The sequence below is a fragment of the Lagenorhynchus albirostris genome, chromosome 5 (assembly GCF_949774975.1).
Source record: "Lagenorhynchus albirostris chromosome 5, mLagAlb1.1, whole genome shotgun sequence".
Classification (NCBI taxonomy): domain Eukaryota; kingdom Metazoa; phylum Chordata; class Mammalia; order Artiodactyla; family Delphinidae; genus Lagenorhynchus; species Lagenorhynchus albirostris.
Window position 1 is genome coordinate 49,966,317 of NC_083099.1, and position 22,470 is coordinate 49,988,786.

A 22,470-nucleotide genomic window follows, 5' to 3' on the forward strand; every position below is an offset into this window, starting at 1 on the left:
CCCAGTGTAGCATTTTGGCACTCATCATCTTTATACAATGTCAAATAAGAGGGGAGGGGGCCATTGGGGGGACATATTAGTTTGTTGCTAGATTGAGGGACCCAGAGTCAAACGGAGGGGCTGTTTTAGGACCTAAACTAATTTCACTCAAACCCTTTGCCAAGATATATGACAAGTTCCATTGTCTATGTGACAGGCACTCACATCAGAATTACAGTCAGGCTGGCAGTGGGTGACAGTCTCCCTGGGCAGGCCTGGAAGAATAGAATAAATGCCACCGAGCATAGCCCTTACCTGAAAAGGAGCCCATCGCCAGCCATGGCATAAATGATCCTTGGCATTGGGAAGAGGGAGCCCAGCAAGCTGACTGTCAGTCCTGCAACCGACCCGATGGCCACTATGAATTTTGCAGCATAGAACCCACGAGCCACAAACATCTCCATGAGCGGGGATTCCGTGTCAATCGCGTAATATGGCACCATCAGAGTTAAGATCATGCTCACCTGTTAAAACAAGAGGAAACATGGCTGGAGGTAGAGGGGTCTGTCTGAAGCATGGATGGAGGTCCCATAGGAGAGGAAAGAGGCCTGCTCCTGCATGGGAGCTGGGATCTACCACTTCGTGGCACGTGCCTTTACTGTAGACCAGTTATTTGGCCTTTGGAACGCTCGGTCTCAGTATTTTCTCCCCACATGTGAATTTAGTGGACTAGACCAAATCATTTGTAATATCTCTCTGTGACCCTTTTGTATCTGAGGGATAAGTCTGCAGGTATTTCAGCTCCATGAGAGCAGAGCTACACTGATAGTTCAATGAAGGGCAGGTATTATCCGATGGAAGGAGCTGCAGCCTAAGGCACTAGAGCCAGGGCCTGGCAGTGACCATGAGCACCCTGCCCACATGGACAAGAGGCTCATTTCTTTTATACTTTCAGGGTCCTACAGGATCGTAACTGTACTAGATCTTACCCTAAAGACCAGAGATCAAAACTCTAAAGATAAATACGTAGGAGATCCACAACCGATTAACTGACGGGACTCATGTTTCCATTTCCTCTCTGTAGCTCAGTCCCCGGAACCAGGAAGGCCAAGAAGTAAATTATGGCATCAGGATGGCATCCAGTACTCCTGTGGGCTATAAGACCACTATGGCTTTGCTTAACCAGGACCTATTTCTCCTCACATGTCATAGATCTGCTGTAACATCCCTCCCGTCATAATTGGCCCCAGGTGATGGAGCCGCCAGTCCTAAGACCAGGTGCCCCCTGGCCTGTGAAGGCCAATCCTGGCATCAGTGAGGGAGTCCAGAGCCTGAAAAGGAGAGAGTGCTTCATTTCTAGATCACCTCTTTGCCTATTTCTCAGGAGCCAGGATCCTCCAGTGAAGCCACGCGCCACTAGGGAGGACAGCAGGATGAATGACCACAGCCCAGCAATTTGACTTTTTCCTGGTGGTAGAATGGGTGCCTGCTGACCAACACAAGACCAAACAACCCCTGAGGCATGGTTAGGGCCCACGCATTCTAAAAGGGAATCTTTCCCAGCAACATTGGGGTAGACCTGAGGAGGGAGGGATAGATTCTTACAGCAACTCTCAGAGTGTCTCCTGCCCACATTAGATTAGGATAGGCAAAAGTTGGTAGATGCGTAGACATATTCTGTAGTCTATAAAGCACTCTTCTAAGGAAGGAGCTGTGATTATTAATTTTACTGCGTGTGCTACAACGGTTGACTACTGGAAGAGGGGAGGTATGAGGGAGGGGGAATGCAGAGCAGAGTGCCTCTGCTGCTACCCCTGCCTGCTTCCCCCACCCCCAGCTGCTCCTGAACATTCTGTCTGCAGGGCTAATCAGAGTTGGATAAGATGAAGCCAGTTGCATGTGTGTGCATGGGGCGGGGGGGGGGGCGGTTATAACTGACCTATCCATAAAGGTTTGGGTGGGCAAACCACATCCAGTGCTGCTCTCATGTTTTCCTTTGGCTTCCAGGACAGTCCTGTTTTGCAGCTTGCCTTAATGATCCCTTGGCCTGGTTTCTTCTGGTTGTTGCTAAAGGTGTTCTTCCGGTTTTTTTGGTAGGGGTTGTGAAGAGGTTCTTGTCGCATGCCGTGGCAGCAGGAGCAGCAGGGCTGACGTGTGCACCCCGGCTGCTGGCTCTTTCTATGATAATTGTGGTGGCTGAAGTGAGTTGGACCTCCAGGACTTGGGGGGATTTGTGTAACCACACATCTGTCGGCTTACCAGCTGGTCCTCTCCACTGCCAGGGGCTGAGGGGGATGTTGCATGTGGCTGAACTATTTCTGTGATAGAAGTTCTGGGATGGGAGCTGAGAGATGACGCATCAGAAGTGTGAGGAGTGTCTGAGGGGCGTGATCCTCAGGAGACAGCCTGAAGGCTTCATTCTAAGGACTTCCCTTGGCAGGGAAACCTGAAGAGGCGAACTTGAGCCAGTGTAAAAAGAGGGAGCAACTGGCAGAAAGAAATTACATCTCCTCCCACTCTGCACCCCCCCCCAACCCACCAGATTTAAGGGAGAAGCATTTCTAGAGGATGATGAATTCTCTTTCCCCACCCTGGGAGAGCCTTGTCTCTTTGCTGCCGGGAAGCTCCCAGAAGACAGAAGGGCATTGAGGAGGGAGCGCAGAGGCCCACAGTGCCTCTGCTTGCACACCCACCCGTTACTGCCAGCCTGTGATCTGAGCTCCTTGGACGGCAGCCCACTCCCTGCACACTGTCCCGTGGGCAGCAGCGGACACCAAGAGCCTGTGCATAGGACGGAGCAGGGATGGGGGCCATGGCTGAAGTGAGGACCTGGGGCTTCTCCCGTCTCCAGTTTGGAGCCCTGATTTTCTCCTTGTCATTGGTGGGTGGGGTGAGCTTGAGACAGTGTAAAAAGAGGGAGCAACATGAAACATATGTGTACAAACACCTACAAGGCACAAGTAAAGGATTACTTCCTGACAGAAGGAAACCCAGTCCCAGAGCCACATTTTAAGGTCAAATATGAAAAGGCCATGAGGAGGGTCACATAAGCGTTTGGTACTTACAGATACATATGCTGTCAGGCAGATGACCAGGGAGGCAGTGATAGCATAAGGGATGGATGTGTTGGGATTCTTGGCTTCCTCTCCAGTGGTGGCGATGATGTCAAAGCCAATGAACGCATAGAAACATGTGGCTGCTCCTTGCAGCACCTGTAGGGATGAAGACATTGATCAGACTCAAAGTGTCAGGGCAGCACCAGGGCCTGACGTGGTCCCCAGAATTGCCTGGTGCCCGGCAAACAGTACTGAGTGGTAGAAGGAGTAACGTGGTAGAACTTGTGCTCAACGCTTGAGTTCTGATCTCTACTTTCTAGCTGTGTGACACTGGGAAATTCCCCCATGTGTAAAATGAAGATAAGAAGGATTATATCCAAATAAAAACGAGGTCATTCAACACATTCAAATAATTTTTGGAAGTAAGTGGGGTTACAAATAAATCAGCAAGTTGGCTATCCCTGTGTCTTGGGGAACTCATTAACTTCTTTGTGCTCTGTTTTCGTTCAGTGGCTCTCAGTCACAGCCAGGGTCCGTATGACTGCCCTTAGGAGATGTTTGGAAATGTAGGGAGGTACTTGTGACCGACACAGAGACATGGGGTGGGCGCTTCTGGCATTTAGTGTAGGGGCGCAGATGCTTTTGCACAAATTGTCCTGCGCAGATTACCATTAGTGACCCTGGTAGATCATTTCCAGAGCATCTTCCAGATGTGAAACGATATAAAAGATTTTCAGATCTTCAAATCGTGTAGTGTCTTTCATGGGAAGACAGGTAGAGACAGTTTGATTTTACTGTTCCTTTTGGGGGCTTGAGTGGCCTTGTTGGGCTACAAGGCAGGGGCAGGAGGAGGAGTGAGGCAGTGTGAAGCTGAGGAGGTGGTACCCAGTGACATCTGCTGGATGCCTGTCTGACAGGGGCCTGTGTGATCCCAAGGGTGGCTGTGACTTGATGAGTCAAGCAGTGGAAATCTTCCATTGAGGAGTGTGTGACTTTCTTCCAAAGAACCTATCGAAGTTTAGATTATGTTTTCCCACCTTAGCATTCTCATTATCAGCTGAAAGTAAGAAATGTGCCTCTTTGAATGCTTGGGGGTGTCCCATTTGGGGAAGATGAAAGAGATTTTTCTGGGCTTTTGTGTATGGGGTGAGGGCATTTGGCAACCTGCAAGCTCTAGCCAGGGGGCCAGGAGTGAGGCTCATTGTGGACTGACCATTTTTTCCTTTTCTCCATATTCGGTTTATAAATGATGAAATTCTAAACACGTGCCAGGCAGACACCTGTCCCTAAATTTTCACTCTTACCTTTCCTACTGACTTCTCAATAGGTAAAAGACAAAATACTGAGACCTGGAACCCACAAGTAACATCACAAAATAGAAGATTGTCTCAAACTTTCAAAAGCAACCTTTGCTCATCTGTAAAATGAGTTGGTCTCTTCTACAGTCTCTCCTGTCAGGACTTTAATGCTTCAGTTCTCTAACTGGAAGTTCTTATTCTGGGGTCCATGCAATTCGCATGGGGGAGGGTCTGAGAATTTTTCAGAGAAAAAAATACATCTTTCTTTTCACTACCCTTCAACTGAATGTTATCATTTCTTTCAATTATGAGTGTAGGTGACTAACAGTACCTGTGACTTTGTCACCAATAGCAATCAGCTATTTTCCCATCGTATTAGTTGTTGCAGAGATCTTGAAATACCACTTGTGCTCATTGTGACTTCCAATTTATGTCAGTTATTAGACATAGATATTAATATTTAAAGCACTGATAACAAAGCACATTGTTATATCACAATTTAAAAATATTTTTATAACTATATTTCAATATACAATTGACCCTTGAACAACATGGCGGTTCGGGGTGCCAACCACAGCACAGCTGAAAATTTGAGTATAACTTATACTGGCCCTCTGTATCTGTGGTTCCCCCATGTACTCGGTTCCTTCATATCTGTGGTTTTGTATCTGCAGATTCAACCAACCACTGACCAGCGTAGTACTGTAGTATTTACTTTTGAAAAAAAATCCACCTAAGTGGAACCGCTTGGTTCAAACTCGTGTTGTTCATAGGTTAACTGTAATTGATTTCTTTCGAACTCCTATGTAATTAGGTTATTCATTTATAAACACAATTTATACATAGTATAAACATAATTCAAAAGGGGTCCATCGGCTTCACCAGACTGCCAAGGAGTCCACTGCACACAAAAAAATCTAAGAACTCCTGATCTATTCTAATAGAAAGAACTTCTCAAACAAGCAGTTGTCACCAGAGGGGTACTTTCTGAGAGAGGAGATAACTCCCAATTTCACACCAGCGAAGTCCTCCATTTGAGGACGTGGAAAGTGTCTTTGGCATTCAGACAAGAAGGTCAAACAGATCTCACCTCATCGTACGTGGAGGTTCACAGGTTTGGAAACGTGCTTGTTTTCATTTGTCTAAAAAATGTCTCTGGTGTTCAGGGATGAATGATTACTGGGACTGTAGGCTCGCTAAGCTGCTCCAATCAAGGAAAGCCTTGCTTTAAGACAGCTTCCAGAAAACAGTCCTGTCTTCTCTTCCTTTAACATCTTTCTTCCCGTACACACACACACACACACACACGCACATACACACACACACCCCTCTTGTAAATCATACAGTGACCTTCTCTGACAATCAGTCTAAAGATGCATTGCTCCCGATTAGGATGTCCCACGGCTATGGTGCCATGCCCACTTGGTGTGATCAGTGCTGGATGGAAAGGTCATAGATACTGCAAGAGCTCCCTGCTGAGGATAGGTGGGTAGGAAGGTCCTAAATAAGAACTATAGGGCCAATCTACCCTGGAAAAGGTCAGAGGTCTGTAAACCATGCCATATGAAGATTAACTGAGGACCAGGGGATGTCTAACTGAAAAATGGAAGATACCTCCAGACAGAATTGGAGGGACACCTTCCAATTTTGAAGGCTTCAGAGGGAATCACAGAGCCATGCAAATGGGTGGCATAGGACTTGGTTAGGAGTGCAGATTCTGTAGACTGTCGGACTTAGGTTGGTTCTGCCAGGTACTAGCTTGGTGACCTAGAACAAGTTCCTAACCCCTTGGGGTCTCATTTTCTTTATCACTTAAATGGAAATAAAAATTGTGTTTAGCTCGTTGGATTGTTCCAGGGATTAAATGAGATAATACAGTCAACCACAGTCATAGAATACAATAGGTACTTAATAAATATTCCTCTTATCAGTAGTATTTTTATTACTTTTATAAGTTTTTCTAGAACAGATGAAACCAAGGGCACAAATTCCTCCTCCTCTTCCTCGTCCTCCTTATTTTTTCTTTTAGAACTTGACACATTTTATTAACTGCTCCCAAGAACCAGGAACTGTGCTTGGTAATGTGGATGCAGTTATGTGCAAAAAGCACTCTGAGCTTGACTTCCTGGGGCTTGGAGTCTAGAGGACACTGCACGATCCGAAATGCTACCTTGACTGTGGTAACAAACTGAACAAGATTAATAAATATCTATATTGTTTGTAAAACACGGATGCTACTATTTCCCAGATGAATGAAAGAATGGATGGCAATTACTGATAATGATTAGATACCAGAAAATTAACTATGATCAAGTTGGGAAGAGAGAGAATAAGTTTGCAAAGAGAATATCTGTTAGCCTGAACTTGCATGTGTAGAACTAGAAAGAAATTATGGTTGAAGAAAGACTAAACAGATCAAAGGTGGGACATCTGGAGGTTCTACTGCGATAGGCAGGACACGGAATTTAACTCAGATGGTTCAAATGAATGATTTCAGTGAAGGCACTCTAGGGGTCAGGGCTGGGAAGAAGTGAGGAAGAAATACCCTGGCCTTGTTCTCTTCTCACCTTCTGATCTGATGATATCTCCCATTGGCTAAACCCAACAGGAAGCAACCAGCAGGGGGTCTTCTGGAGCACAGAACAGAGCATGAGGGGTAGAGAATGGATCTGGGGACTGTGGGCAAATAGGGAAAAATCAGCGCATCTGCCAAGATCAAACAGACTCTGGCCTAACAAGATATAGATTAAATAAACAGATTATGTAAGAAAAGATAACACAATTAGCAAATAGGGTCACCTTTTTACCTGAGTTAGTTTGAGTAAGTTTTTCTTCCTTGTAAGCAAATAATTTCTGGTAAATACAAAAGAACCACGAAATGAAACTGTGTTTGGGTGTGTCTCTACCCAAATACCCACTAAAACTGCTTTCCACTTCACTCTACCCAGATCTCAGATCCGGCCTCTGGTATTTACGATTAGGATACACTTCCATGCATGAAAGAATGTGTGTGGTACCTAGGGGTGAGCATCTGTGAATTAAATTGGTGGGTGAAGTGTGTGTGTGTGTGTGTGTGTGTTTCTGGGTTCATCTGTACTTTATCCTAACTTTCCTTTAATGTTTTATATAAATAAAAAAACCAATATTGATTTTTATTTGATGACATTAATGGAAATTGTCTTCCAAAGTCCACCTGGTGTAGCTGCTCAGCCAGGCGATCCAGATGGCTCCTTCCCTCTACAGAGGTTTGTGGGGAAACAGCACGTCCCTCAGTTGCTGGCGGGCCGCTGCTTAATTAGTTGACAAAAGAATGTCATTGCTGGCCTGCTACTCAGCGTCTGGGATCCCTAAACGCTGGCCCTCGTGCCTTGCTGATATTTGAGAGGCATTAGGATGCGGCAGCTCTCTGTATTCTGCCTTGGCGTGTCTGCCAGATGTGCCTAGGAGATAATTAGGCACATTTTTATAATTCACTCTCAAGGTCACAAGACAAAACTCCAACTTTAACAGCATTTCCTTCCACCCTCATGCTCCAGATCTATTAGCAGCCTGTCCACAGCAACAGTGGAATGTGCTAATACGTTCCAACAAGTGGATTCAGATGTGGAGACATGGGAAACAGGTTTTCCTTTGTTTGGAGGCTGTCAGCATTCCCCACAAATACTTGCTCTGAACCATTTTCCTGGGAGCTATTTGTGCTGGTAGAGTGTCTTATTTGGTTAAAGAGAAACCATAAGATAGCATCGAGAACAAATAACATATAGCGAATACGCATCCAACAATGTTCAAGAGCTGAGGAATTACAGATGGAAGCGGGGGTTCAGCTGAGGGCCAGCAGTTACTTGATATAGGGAAAAAAAGTGTTTGTTGTTCTTAAGCTCTTCAAGACCAAAGAAGCATTTGACCCAGAACCTGTAAGTGAGTAAACCATTCCTTATGCTATTTTCTTTGGAAGGAAGTTGTTGGAGCAGGGAAAGAGTAGGCTTCTGAGGGGTCCATGGCCAGAGGATGGATTGCTCTTTAACTCTTTCAGAGTCCTTGAAAGTTGTGTTTCAAGTCATGTAATGGTATCCTTATCAACCACTCTGTCCACAGTGGTTTCCTCCATCCCGTCCTACCTAAAAGGATTGAAGAAGAAAGTGGACTGGAACTCTGCACTAGTTCCCTTGTCGGGGTGGGTCAGAATTTCCTTAAGGAGTGAAGAAGTTCATGAAGCTGCCAAGTAGGCAGCTCGATTTTGTTGACAATTGTCAGATGACAGAGCAGGGAGTGTGTTTATTCACTTGGTGGATGACATGCTCATGAGAAGGTGTCAGATCTTAAAAAATAGCCTCCATATTCAGACTGGCCTTGCTGGACTGGAAAAGCAACCTGAAACCAAAGTCAAGAAAGAACAGGTCTGGGCAGTCGGCTGTGGAGGAAATGTACAACGCAGAAATCCAAGGCCAGGCAGACAGCAGAGAGGATGAGTCAGCATCATCTTCACACTGGGCTGTCCTTTGTGCTCAGATGATGTTTTTAGGCACAGCCACTAGGACATACATTTGAATTTCTTGCAGGGAATATGGATTTGCAGTGAAAAATCCAAAATCCCAGCCAAGCTTTTTTGGTGACCAGTGACAAGCCTACTTCAGGTAGCACGTTTGGGTTGGAGTGAGGTCAGTGGCCAAAGGTGCCAAAAAAGACAGTTGGTGCGATGCGTGCAAACCTGGGCGTAATGGAGTAAATAAGGGCTTCGGCTCATCTAGGACTGGGATTGAATTTCAACTCTATAACAGTCTAGATCTGTGATCTTAACTTTTCTAAACTTCAGTTATTTTGATGTAAACCTGGAGATCATTGTACTTATCTTGCAAGGCTGTGGTGAAGATTAAATGAAAAGTGTGTATGAAAGAGTATGTCATAAGGAAAAAATTGTTAGGGATGGCATCCTTCCTTTCTTTTTTATGCCTTGATTTCCAATTTTCTTTTCTTGCTGTAGAAGCTAGTGAGACCTGGGATTGGGTAAATGGGAAGCCCCTAAGCCTAGCTTGCTTAGCTCCTTCCGTGATGAGGCAGCTCCTGACTGAGGAAGGATGTGGAGCCCCTGAGCAGGGAGAGGAGATCCCCCCAGAACAAAGCACAAAAGGAAGAGCTAAAAGACTGGTTCATCTTCTTCAGCATGGGCAAAGGGTATTTACACAGAAGATATTGACTATTTCCAGTCTTCACATGGGGCCTAGACTACAGTGTGTGCCGTTTAGATAAGTTCTTAGGGAGATTTTGAAAATTAAACATCTGAGTAATTAAGAAGAGTTTTCAAATTGCTTTGATATGATGTCTTAGTAAAAATGCACATTTGGCCTGGGCCGGCTTAACTATACCCCCATCTTAATGCTCCTTCTAGCTCCAAGACCCCAAGACTTTGTGAAGGCTTAAAGGAAATGAAAATGTGACATGTCAGATTAATTACATTCTTACTTTTTTTTAAAGAAGGCTCAGAAGGGAGGGGTCATCATACATAAGGCACTCAGTGTAGTAGAAGGGACTTTGGAGCCACACACCTGGGTGGGAATTTCAGTCCTGGCACCGACTAGCTAAATGACTTTAGGCAAGTTACCCAGCTTCTCTGAGCCTTGAATTCTCTATTTGTAAGTTGGGGATAGCAGCACCTGCTTTGAAGTTTTGTTTTAAGAGTGAGATAATATTCATAGAGCAGAATGCTGGGCACCCAGCAGGTAGTGGGTAAATTCTAACTCCTTCCTCCTGTCATGATCGCTGTTGCTAACCTCACAATGTGCACTTAAAAACATCTAAGATTTTATTCTTTTTTTGCAAACATTTGGTTGTCATTAGTTTTACCACTTGATAGATGAGAAAACCTGAAAGCACAGAAGTTAACTGTTGGCCAAAGTCTTGTAGTAGGTCCATGACCCAGTAATTTCTTACATTGTTAAGAAAATGGTGAGAACATTTTCATGTGCTATGATGAAAATGCAGTTGAGTTCTGGGAAAACATTCTTTGTTTTTCATTATTACAATTTGTTGTTTTCTTATTTGATAGGAAGGGAACGATTTGTATCATAAGAAAATATAGACTTGGGAATCCAGAATGGGGTTAACAGTGTTTCTTTGTCTCTTCTTCTGGTTTTAACCAGTTTTAGGATTTATTCACTTCAAGAGGGAGGGATGAACTCTGCAGAATTCTTACTGATAAGCAGAAGACTAGAAATCTTGGCTTAAATTGCTTCCTTGCTTGTTTCTCTGCATTGAACAGCGTGGCATGGTTTAGAATACACAGAAGTTATTTTGAGTGTTCTCCAAGAGCTATTTCTGGTCCCTGGACCTCTTGGAGGAAAACCAGTGTAAGCAAAATCTACAAAAGCAAAACTGGTGGAATCCTGGACTTGCTTCTGTCACTGATTCTAGGTGGGTGTGCCTCTCCCAGCCTCAGTTTATTTACCTGTTAAGTGAGGGGATGGGACCAGGTGACCTCTGTGATCCCTTCTAACTCAAAATTCTCTGATTTATATTCTACTATTTGAAAAAAAGAAGAATGAGCTGGTGAATTTTACCAATAAATCCATAAAGTAAGCATTTTTAGTCGTGCTAGAGAAAGAATCCAGGTGCGACTTAGAACTAGTACTTCTCAGTATAAAGAATTTGCCACTCGGACCTTCCCATCTTTCTTTAGCATAAACCACACCATCAGGTCACAGGGATAAGATCTGAAAATGTCCTTTTGGTCCAGCGCACTCTCTTGCCAACCCACAGACCACACCAGGTGGGCTTCTCTGCTCTCAGACCCCAGCAGAGCTCTCCACCTTGGGTCAAATGTTGGGATTAGATTTGAAAACTGTTCTTTTCTTTTTCCATACAGGCAACACTCATGCTTTCCTCACCTGCCCACTCTCCCGGCCTCCTTTACTGCCTTGTATATTTACGGACTGTCTGAATAGACTGTAGAGAGATTCTGTAGGACTGAGCTGTTTATGTACAGGCTATGGAGTCAGACAGTCCTGGCTTTGGGTCCTGACTTGGGCACTTACACTGTGTGCTTAATAGCAAGTCATTTGACCCCTCTGAGTGCGAGTTTTTTCCATCTGTAAGACCAGAATGTAAATATCCTCCTTGCAAGGTTATTAGGAAGGTTAAATGAGATATTATATGCAGAGCACTTAACGTAATATTAGGTATATTGCAAGTGACCAAAACTTCAAGTCTATTATTGTTTTCCACATAAAATAGGATCTCAAATGTTTGTGAAACAAATAAATAAAAAGAACCTCTTCTTCAGAGCATTCCAATTAAATTCAGATAAAAGGTGATGAAAAGAGTGCCATGAAGGTTATGAGACAAGCAGCATTTTCTTGAAAGTATGTCTCAGACTGTCACAGGGTGGAAGGCAGAGCGTGCAACAGGTACACTGGGATTTAGGAATGAACTCACCCCTGACCAGCCGTGGGGCAAGAACTGGCCCTCAGACCAGTATTTCCCATTGATGAAGAAGAAGCCTGCAATCATGATGAACACCCACACTGCCAGGTTCAGCACATTGAGTACGTTGTTGAAGCCCACAGAATTCTTCACCCCCAGTGCGACAATGATGGTGACGATGACTGCGATCACCAAAGCCAGAAGGTCCGGGTATGATTGTTTTCCTTTCCCTAGAGTGGAAAGACATGAGCTAATATTGTCCAGGGAGAAAAAATCCCAGGCCTACCCCGGTGCATCTGCACTCAGCTCAGAGAAAGGTGGTCAGTTTGTTACGGAGGGAGAAGGAACTCTGTGTGTGTGTGTGTGTGTGTGTGTGTGTGTGTGTGTGTGTGTGTGTGTGTGTGTGTGTGTGTGTGTGTGTGTGTGTGTGTGTGTGTGTGTGTGTGTGTGTGTGTGTGTGTGTGTGTGTTCGCCTCCACTGTGGTCCACAGGTGTCTATTTGCAAATGGGAAGGTTTTGGTATATAGGTGAGGCGGCCTAATATCCTGAACCAAAAATTGGGACACATGATATGACAATTACAGCAGTGCCTATGGAACCATCGCATGAAACATCCAAAGTCAGGACTGTCCCGGCCTAATATCCTGAACCAAAAATTGGGACACATGATATGACAATTACAGCAGTGCCTATGGAACCATCGCATGAAACATCCAAAGTCAGGACTGTCCCAGGACATTCAGATGTATATATGGATCTGACATGTTATTTGAACTGTTTTATCTTCATTGTTGTTTAGTTTATAGTCCATAAATTTCTCTTTGTTAGCAAATTTAGAAATACGTGTCTTTGAAACTTATTGGAAGAAGGGTGTTCTTTCCATTTGAGTGAATGTGGTTGCGGAGAAGATGGCCGGGGAACATGCCCCGCCTTTTTTGGTCTTGTCTGTTGGCTAGTGGACTCCTGCCCTCTATAGAATGGAGACGGCACTGCCTCCGCAGTCACGCTCCTGGATTTCAGCTGAACTCTTGCCTGTGACCAGCTGTGTGGCCTTGGGCAAGTGCGTCCTTTCTCCGGACCTCATCTGTAAAGTGAAAGGGCGGGCTACCTGATTTTGGAGGACACTTTCAGACCTAAGATTCTATGAAATCATTATACTGAGAAAATGTGGTCTTCATATTTTTTATCTTCTCCTGGTATCTAGGTGCTCAGCATTTTGGTCAGTTCTTCTGAGATAGGGGCACGAAAGTCAAATGACTTGCATGCAGCCCCTGAATTAGTCCCTGGAAGTTCTGGGGCAAGACCCCAAAGCCTCCTCAACTACTGTTTAGCTTCCCTTGAATGTAAAGGAATAGTCAGACATCAGGATGGAAAGTGTGTGGTAAGTGGGGCTCAGAGCCTGAAGTGTCAAGGTATTTGTTACATGAGCTTCTGATTATTTAGTATTCACTCATTTCGGTTACTCATCCATTCTGTTTCTTTTAGAAATATATTTTCTTATTTAAAAATTAATGCCTGCTTATTTATGAAAAATTTTTAAAATGTTCTAAGGAAACCACTGGAGAAGTTCCTTATAGTTCTTTTTCCTATATTAGTTTTATTTTTATATAGTTATTAACATGATGCACGTCCAGTTTGTATCCTTTGTCATACAGCATCGCATCAAAAACATACTCCATGCTATTACAGCAGTCTTCCTGGTCTTCCTTTTAATTGCTAGCTCTATAATATGCTGCCCTAGTTCATGTAATCACTGTAGAATATTTAAGCTGTTTCTAATGTTTTGTTATTATAAATAAGGCTGTGATGAACATCTTTTCATATAAAGCTTTTATGGAAGCTAGAATAATTTCCTTAGGATAGATTCAGAGGGGAATTACTTGGCAAAAGATGTATTAAGGCCCTGGATACATTTTGCCAAATTGCATCCTGAAAGAGGAACCCATTTATTTGGCTCAGCAAGTTTGCATGTTGGGGTTAGAGTCTGTGGCAGTCTCACCCAGGCCGTTGAGGGTCCCCACGCTGTCTGCCATCCGGCGGCTGACCGTGTGGTTGGCCAGTGAGTCAAACATGCTGCTCAGAGCGCTGGCGCCGGCCGCGGTGCCAATCAGGTACTCCAGGATCAGGTTCCAGCCGATGAAAAACGCCACAAACTCCCCGACGGTGACATAGCTGTAGGTGTAGGCCGACCCGGTGGTCTTGGGGACGCGGACTCCAAACTCTGCATAGCAGACACCTGCATGGGACACACACATGGATGATGGATTTCAGGAGATGAGCTAAACTTCTGGTGGTTAACCATCTTGGGTAGAAAATACTGGAAATCTCTGGGATCTTAGAACAAATAGGCAAAATTTTATATAAATGAATCAATTCAAAGTTCTAATGTGTTCCAGCTTCACTTCTGGAAAACTTTTTAACCTGAATGAATGCCAGAACTAATTCTAAGGAACTATTAGAAGCTGATCTTTTTCATTAGGAAAACTCCCGGTTATTGTATGTGCCTCTGTCGTTGTTCCTTAGGTGTCAAGATATCCCGAGTGAACATGGATCTAACTCATTATGACCCCACAATTGATGGCAGCAGGGTTAGGTTATGCTAGCATTCTTCTCTTTCATTTTTACCTGTTACAAAAGGTGTTCCTCATTTGAGAGTGATGCCTCAAGCGACCCTCGAAAATCCTGTACTATACTGGCGGGTGGGTGGGTGATAACAATGCAAATATAAATAACTGACTAGTTATTAGCTAGGAAATTTAGCACATACAAAAGATAATTTAATGAACACTTTTAGAGTGCCTACTGTGTGCTTGGGAAGGTGCCAAGTGCTGGGACTAAAAAAAGACAAGTAAGGCAGGGCCCTGCCTTCAAGGGGAGCTATACCAGGAAATCAGCTCACGTCGTAGGCTGTATAAGCTCAACAATCCAGAGACGTACAGGAACAAGGGGAGCAGAGATACATGTGCCTCAGCTGTTTCTGAGGTATACGGAGGAATTAACTGCACTCAGAAGGTGGAACATGAGGCAAAGACATGGTGGGGAGAGACAGTATGAAGCTTTGGGTGGAGTGGGATGTGCCTGGGGGGACTGGGAGGGTCCGAGGCTGGAGAGGCAAGCAGAAGTCATGTGTTTTCCAAAGTGGGTCAGGGCCACCTTCCACCAGAGTCATCTGTTGAATTGTAGTTTCGGGAGATGGAGACCAGGAATCTGCATTTTAACAAGCTCCCCACTTATATTTGAGAAACACTGGTATATTGCCTTATTTTTTTGTTTTATAGAATTAGAGATCAAATTAGAAAGAGACAGGGAATACACCAAACTTCTGGAAGTTGGGAGACTATTCTACACTGTACTAGGAACTCTGGATTTGGGGCCAGTGGGTGGGGTACCAAGTGGAAGGACAGACATAAGACAGCTTGGAGGAAACACACCAGGAATGGGATATAGGAGGAGGTAGAAGGGAACTCAAAGTAAACTTTACTTTCAGTCCCAAATTTGTTAAGAGCCAACCTTGGGGTTCTCTCATCACAAATCAGGGAAAAGTTGTTCACTCTTTTGTGACTAAAGAGAACAAGTTTCTTTTCCTTTTTTTTTTTTTTTTGGCGGTACGCGGGCCTCTCACTGCTGTGGCCTCTCCCGTTGCGGAGCACAGGCTCCGGACGCGCAGGCTCAGCGGCCATGGCTCACGGGCCCAGCCGCTCCGTGGCATGTGGGATCTTCCCGGACTGGGGCACGAACCCATGTCCCCTGCATCGGCAGGCGGACTCTCAACCACTGCGCCACCAGGGAAGCCCTCTTCTCCTTTTGAAGGGAGTAAAATCAATGCAAGGAAGCAAAAAGAGAGATGTCAAAAACATGGACACAATGAATGATTAAATGTGATGCACTGTCTCTTTTCCGTCCACTCAGTGGCATCAGTGTCAGGGCGTCCATGTGGAAGGAGCACTGGACCAGCTGGGCTGCCCTCTTGTCTTGACTCTACCTTGGACCTGTGTACCCCTGTACGTTGTTTCCTTCCTTGTAAAGTAAAGGAATTAGGCTGGGATGCTGTCTTAAGTGTCTTTCTATTCTGACAATCTAAGATTCTATTGTTATATGGAATTTTGCTACAAAATATATTGAACATAATTTTCTTTTACATTAGTTACTGTATTGTCCTGTATTATGGAGATGCTCTCAAGGCTAGCAAAGCTGTTTGTCCCTACCTTGAATGGCCTAGGCCATTTTGAGTTTGAGTTTCTATGTCATCCCCCTTCCCTCCACTTTGTAAAATAGTTTTCATCCACTTCCTGGAGGTCAGACTCTCAGTTGTTTCTTCTTGTTGCTGTCACAAGGCTTACATGGAGCAGTCTGACCTCCTCCTATTCTAAATTGCTGCCTCCAACACCTGATGTTTAAATTGTTAGGGTGAGTCTAAAATTAAGAGGAAGTGGTGTCAGAAGGAAGGCCTGGGGAACTCTATAAGGAAAATATAGAGTGTGTAAGTGCTGAGTGTGAGACCTGGTGATATTTTCTTGGATGCTTGGCGGACTTGTGTAACTTAAGTGTTCTTTTCTCCTGAAGGGAGGTGAGTTTGCACATAGAGTAGGTTTCTTTTTAAGTGCAGTGTAAGGAAGGGCTTAGGAGGTAACTAACTTAATCTCTGTAGTGCAGGATCCACATTTTTACCCAATAATTCTTTTTTTATGTTTATTTATTTTTTCTTATTAGTCATCCATTTTATACACATCAGTGTATACATGTCAATCCCAATCTCCCATTCAGCACACAACCCCACCCCCGCCACATTCCCCCCTTGGTGTCCATACGTTTGTTCTCTACATCTCTGTCCCTATTTCTGCCCTGCAAACCGGTTCATCTGTACCATTTTCTAGGTTCCACATATATGCATTAATATACGATATTTATTTTTCTCTTTCTCACTTACTTCACTCTGTATGACAGTCTCTAGATCCATCCACATCTCTACAAATGACCCAATTTTGTTCCTTTTTATGGCTGAGTAATATTCCATTGTATATATGTAGCACATCTTCTTTATCCATTCGTCTGTCGATGGGCATTTAGGTTGCTACCACGACCTGGCTATTGTAAATAGTGCTGCAATGAACATTGGGGTGCATATGTCTTTTTGAATTATGGTTTTTCTGGGTATATGCCCAGTAGTGGGATTGCTGGGTCATATGGTAATTCTATTTTTAGTTCTTTAAGGAACCTCCATACTGTTCTCCATAGTGGCTGTATCAATTTACATTCCTACCAACAGTGCAAGAGGGTTCCCTTTTCTCCACACCCTCTCCAGCATTTGTTGTTTGTAGATTTTCCGATGATGCCCATTCTAACTGGTGTGAGGTGATACCTCATTGTAGTTTTGATTTGCATTCCTCTAATAATTAGTGATGTTGAGCAGCTTTTCATGTGCCTCTTGGCCATCTGTATGTCTTCTTTGGAGACATGTCTGTTTAGGTCTTCTGCCCATTTTTGGATTGGGTTGTTTGCTTTTTTAATATTGAGCTGCATGAGCTGTTTATATATTTTGGAGATTAATCCTTTGTCCATTGATTCATTTGCAAATATTTTCTCCCATTCTGAGGGTTGTCTTTTCGTCTTGTTTGCAGTTTCCTTTGCTTTGCAAAAGCTTTTAAATTTCATTAGGTCCCATTTGTTTATTTTTATTTCCATTACTCTAGGAGGTGGATCAAAAAATATCTTGCTGTGATTTATGTCAAAGAGTGTTCTTCCTATGTCTTCCTCTAATAGTTTTATAGTGCCCAGTCTTACATTTAGGTCTGTAATCCATTTTGAGTTTATTTTTGTGTATGGTGTTAGGGAGTGTTCTAATTTCATTCTTTCACATGTAGCCCTCCAGTTTTCCCAGCACAACTTATTGAAGAGACTGTCTTTTCTCCATTGTATATCCTTGCCTCCTTTGTCATAGATTAGTTGACCATAGGTGCGTGGCTTTATCTCTGGACTTTCTACCCTGTTCCATTGATCTATATTTCTGTTTTTGTGCCAGTACCATATTGTCTTGATTACTGTAGCTCTGTAGTATAGTCTGAAGTCAGGGAGTCTGATTCCTCCCGCTCCGTTTTTTTTTCCCTCAAGACTGCTTTGGCTATTCGGGGTCTTTTGTGTCTCCATACAAATTTTAAGATTTTTTGTTCTAGTTCCATAAAAAATGCCATTGGTAATTTGATAGAGATTGCATTGAATCTGTAGATTGCTTTGGGTAGTATAGTCAGTTCACAATATTGATTCTTCCAATCCAAGAACATGGTATATCTCTCCATTTGTTGGTATCATCTTTGATTTCTTTCACCAGTGTCCTATAGTTTTCTGCATACAGGTCTTTTGTCTCCCTAGGTAGGTTTATTCCTAGGTATTTTATTTTGGTTTCAGTGGTAAATGGGAGTGTTTCCTTGATTTCTCTTTCTGAGTTTTCATTGTTAGTGTATAGGAATGCAAGTGATTTCTGTGCATTAATTTTGTATCCTGAAACTTTACCATATCCATTGATTAGCTCTAGTAGTTTTCTGGTGACATCTTTAGGATTCTCTATGTATAGTATCATGTGATCTGCAAACAGTGACAGTTTTACTTCTTCTTTTCCAATTTGTATTCCTTTTATTTCTTTTTCTTCTCTGATTGCTGTGGCTAGGACTTCCAAAACTATGTTGAATAACAGTGGTGAGAGTGAACAACCTTGTCTTGTTCCTGATCTTAGAGGAAATGCTTTCAGTTTTTCACCATTGAGAATGATGTTTGCTGTGGGTTTGTTGTATATGGCCTTTATTATGTTGAAGTAGGTTCCCTCTATGCCCACTTTCTGGAGAGTTTTTATCATAAATGGGTGTTGAATTTTGTCAAAAGCTTTTTCTGCATCTATTGAGATGATCATATGGTTTTTATTCTTCAGTTTGTTAATATGGTGTATCACATTGTTTGATTTGCGTATATTGAAGAATCCTTGCTCTCTGGGATAAATCCCACTTGATCATGGTGTATGATCCTTTTAATGTGTTGTTGGATTCTGTTTGATAGTAGTTTGTTGAGGATTTTTGCATCTATAATCATCAGTGATATTGGTCTGTAATTTTCTTTTTTTGTAGTATCTTTGTCTTGTTTTGGTATCAGGGTGATGGTGGCCTCATAGAATGAGTTTGGGAGTGTTCCTTCGGCCACGATTTTTTGGAAGAGTTTGAGAAGGATGGGTGTTAGCTCTTCTCTAAATGTGTGATAGAATTCACCTGTGAAGCCATCTGGTCCTGGACTTTTGTTTGTTAGAAGATCTTCAATCACAGTTTCAATTTCATTACTTGTGATTGGTCTGTTCATATTTTCTATTTCTTCCTGGTTCAGTCTTGGAAGGCTATAGTTTTCTAAGAATTTGTCCATTTCTTCCAGGTTGTCCATTTTATTGGCATAGAGTTGCTTGTAGTAGTCTCTTAGGATGCTTTGTATTTCTGTGGTGTCTGTTGTCACTTCTCCTTTTTCATTTCTAATTTTATTGATTTGAGTCCTCGCCCTCTTTTTCTTGACGAGTCTGGCTAATGGTTTATCAATTTTGTTTGTCTTCTCAAAGAACCAGCTTTTAGTTTTATTGTTCTTTGCTATTGTTTTCTTTGTTTCTATTTCATTTATTTCTGCTGTGATCTTTATGATTTCTTTCCTTCTACTAACTTTGGGTTTTGTTTGTTCTTCTTTCTCTAGTTCCTTTAGGTGTAAGGTTAGATTGTTTATTTGAGGTTTTTCTTGTTTCTTGAGGTAGGCTTGTATAGCTATAAACTTCCCTCTTAGAACTGCTTTTGCTGCATGTCATAGGTGTTGGATCATCGTGTTTTCATTGTCATTTGTCTCTAGGTATTTTTTGATTTCTTCTCTGATTTCTTCAGTGATGTCTTGGTTATTTAGTAATGTATTGTTTAGCCTCCATGTGTTTGTGTTTTTTACAGTTTTTTCCCTGTAATTGATTTCTAATCTCATAGCGTTTTGGTCAGAAAAGATGATATGATTTCAATTTTCTTATATTTACTGAGGCTTGATTTGTGACCCAAGATGTGATCGTTCTGGAGAATGTTCCGTGCGCACTTGAGAAGAAAGTGTAATCTGCTGTTTCTGGATGGAATGTCCTATAAATAGCAATTAAACCTATCTGGTCTATTGTGCCATTTAAAGCTTGTGTTTCCTTATTAATATTCTCTCTGGATGATTTCCATTGGTGTAAGTGAGGTGTTAAAGTCCCCCACTATTATTGTGTTACTGTCGATTTCCTCTTTTATAGCTTTTAGCAGTTGCCTTCTGTATTGAGGTGCTCCTATGTTGGGTGCATATATATTTATAATTGTTATATCTTCTTCCTGGATTGATCCCTTGATCATTACGTAGTGTCCTTCCTTGTCTCTTGTAACATTCTTTATTTTAAAGTCTATTTTATTGGATAGGAGATTTGCTACTCCAGCTTTCTTTTGATTTCCATTTGCATGGAATATCTTTTTCCATCCCTTCACTTTCAGTCTGTATGTGTCCCTAGGTCTGAAATGGGTCTCTGTAGACAGCATATATATGGGTCTTGTTTTTGTATCCATCCAGCAAGCCTGTGTCTTTTGGTTGGAGCATTTAATCTCTTCACGTTTAAGGTAATTATCGATATGTATGTTCCTATGACCATTTTCTTAATTTGGGTTTTTTTTTTTGTAGGTCCTTTTCTTCTCTTGTGTTTCCCACTTAGAGAAGTTCCTTTAGCATTTGTTGTAGAGCTGGTTTGGTGGTGCTGAATTCTCTTAGCTTTTGCTTGTCTGTAAAGCTTTTGATTTCTCCATCAAATTTGAATGAGATCCTTGCTGGATAGAGTAATCTTGGTTGTAGGTTCTTCCCTTTCATCACTTTAAGCATATCATGTCAATCTCTTCTGGTTTGTAGAGCTTCTGCTGAGAAATCAGCTGTTAACCTTATGGGAGTTCCCTTCTATGTTATTTGTCGTTTTTCCCTTGCTGCTTTCAATAATTTTTCTTTGTCTTTAATTTTTGCCAATTTGATTACTATGTGTCTCGACATGTTTCTCTTTGGGTTTATCCTGTATGGGACTCTCTGCACTTCCTGGACTTGGGTGGCTATTTCCTTTCCCATGTTAGGGAAGTTTTTGACTATAATGTTTTCAAATATTTTCTCGGGTCCTTTCTCTCTCTCTTCTCCTTCTGGGACCCCTATAATGTGAATGTTGTTGTGTTTAATGTTGTCCCAGAGGTCTCTTAGGCTGTCTTCATTTCTTTTCATTCTTTTTTCTTTATTCTGTTCTGCAGCAGTGAATTCTACCATTCTGTCTTCCAGGTCACTTATCTGTTCTTCTGCCTGAGTTATTCTGCTGTTGATTCCTTCTAGTGTATTTTTTTCAGTTATTGTATTGTTCATCTCTGTTTGTTTGTTCTTTAATTCTTCTAGATCTTTGTTAAAGAATTCTTGCATCTTCTCAATCTTTGCCTCCATGCTTTTTCCGAGGTCCTGGATCATCTTCACTATCATTATTCTGAATTCTTTTTCTGGAAGGTTGCCTACTCCCATTTCATTTAGTTCTTTTTCTGGGGTTTTATCTTGTCCCTTCATCTGGTACATAGCCCTCTGCCTTTTCATTTTGTCTATCTTTCTGTGAATGTGATTTTTGTTCCACAGGCTGCAGGATTGTAGTTCTTCTTGCTTCTGCTGTCTGCCCTCTGGTGGATGAGGCTATCTAAGAAGCTTGTGCAAGTTTCCTTGGGAGGGACTTGTGGTGGGTAGAGCTGGCTGTTGCTCTGGTGGGCAGAGCTCAGTAAAACTTTAATCCGCTTGTCTGCTGATCGGTGGGGCTGGATTCCCTCCCTGTTGGTTGTTTGGCCTGAGGCGACCCAACACTGGAGCCTACCGGGCTCTTTGGTGGGGCTAATGGCGGACTCTGGGAGGGCTCACGCTAAGGAGTACTTCCCAGAACTTCTGCTGCCAGTGTCCTTGTCCCTTGGTGAGCCACAGCTGCCCCCTGCCTCTGCAGGAGACCCTCCAACACTAGCAGGTAGGTCTGGTTCAGTCTCCTTTGGGGTCACTGCTCCTTCCTCTGGGTCCCGATATGCACACTACTTTGTGTGTGCCCTCCAAGAGTAGAGTCTCTGTTTGCACCAGTCCTGACGAAGTCCCGCAGTCAAATCCCACTAGCCTTCAAAGTCTGATTCTCTAGGAATTCCTCCTCCCGTTGCCAGGCCCCCAGGTTGGGAAGCCTGACATGTGGCTCAGAACCTTCACTCCAGTGGGTGGACTTCTGTGGTATAAGTGTTCTCCAGTTTGTGAGTCACCCACCCGGCGGTTATGGGATTTGATTTTATTGTGATAGTGCCCCTCCTACTGTCTCATTGCAGCTTCTCCTTTGTCTTTGCATGTAGGGTATCTTCTCTGGTGAGTTCCAGTGTCTTCCTGTCGATTGTTCAGCAGTTAGTTGTGATTCCAGTGTTCTCGATAGAGGGAGTGAGAGCATGGTCTTCTACTCCGCCATCTTGAACCGATCTCTGTATACCTAATAATTCTTATATTCTACGGGCTTCTTCTCTCCATCCTTCTTTACCACCTGATAATGTACAAGGCTTATAAGTAGAATTTGTGCAAGGAATGCTTTTGAAATGGACATCAGTTTGATGCAAATTTAATTTGGAGAGCCAGTATTATGAAGTTTGGGTAGTCAAAGTTCTCTCCTTAATATT

General features: G+C 43.0%; 1 protein-coding gene across 1 annotated transcript in view; it reads right to left on the minus strand.

Annotated features, from left to right (window-relative positions):
- Positions 1–22,470, minus strand: part of SLC7A14 (solute carrier family 7 member 14) — a 67,260-nt gene that overhangs the window by 25,244 nt on the left and 19,546 nt on the right. The window contains exons 2-5 of the mRNA XM_060149226.1: positions 13,749–13,985; positions 11,762–11,979; positions 3,045–3,191; positions 295–503 (exon numbers count right to left, since the gene is read on the minus strand). Coding sequence (XP_060005209.1) covers positions 295–503; positions 3,045–3,191; positions 11,762–11,979; positions 13,749–13,985 — 811 coding nt within the window. The remainder of the gene's footprint in view (positions 1–294; positions 504–3,044; positions 3,192–11,761; positions 11,980–13,748; positions 13,986–22,470) is intronic.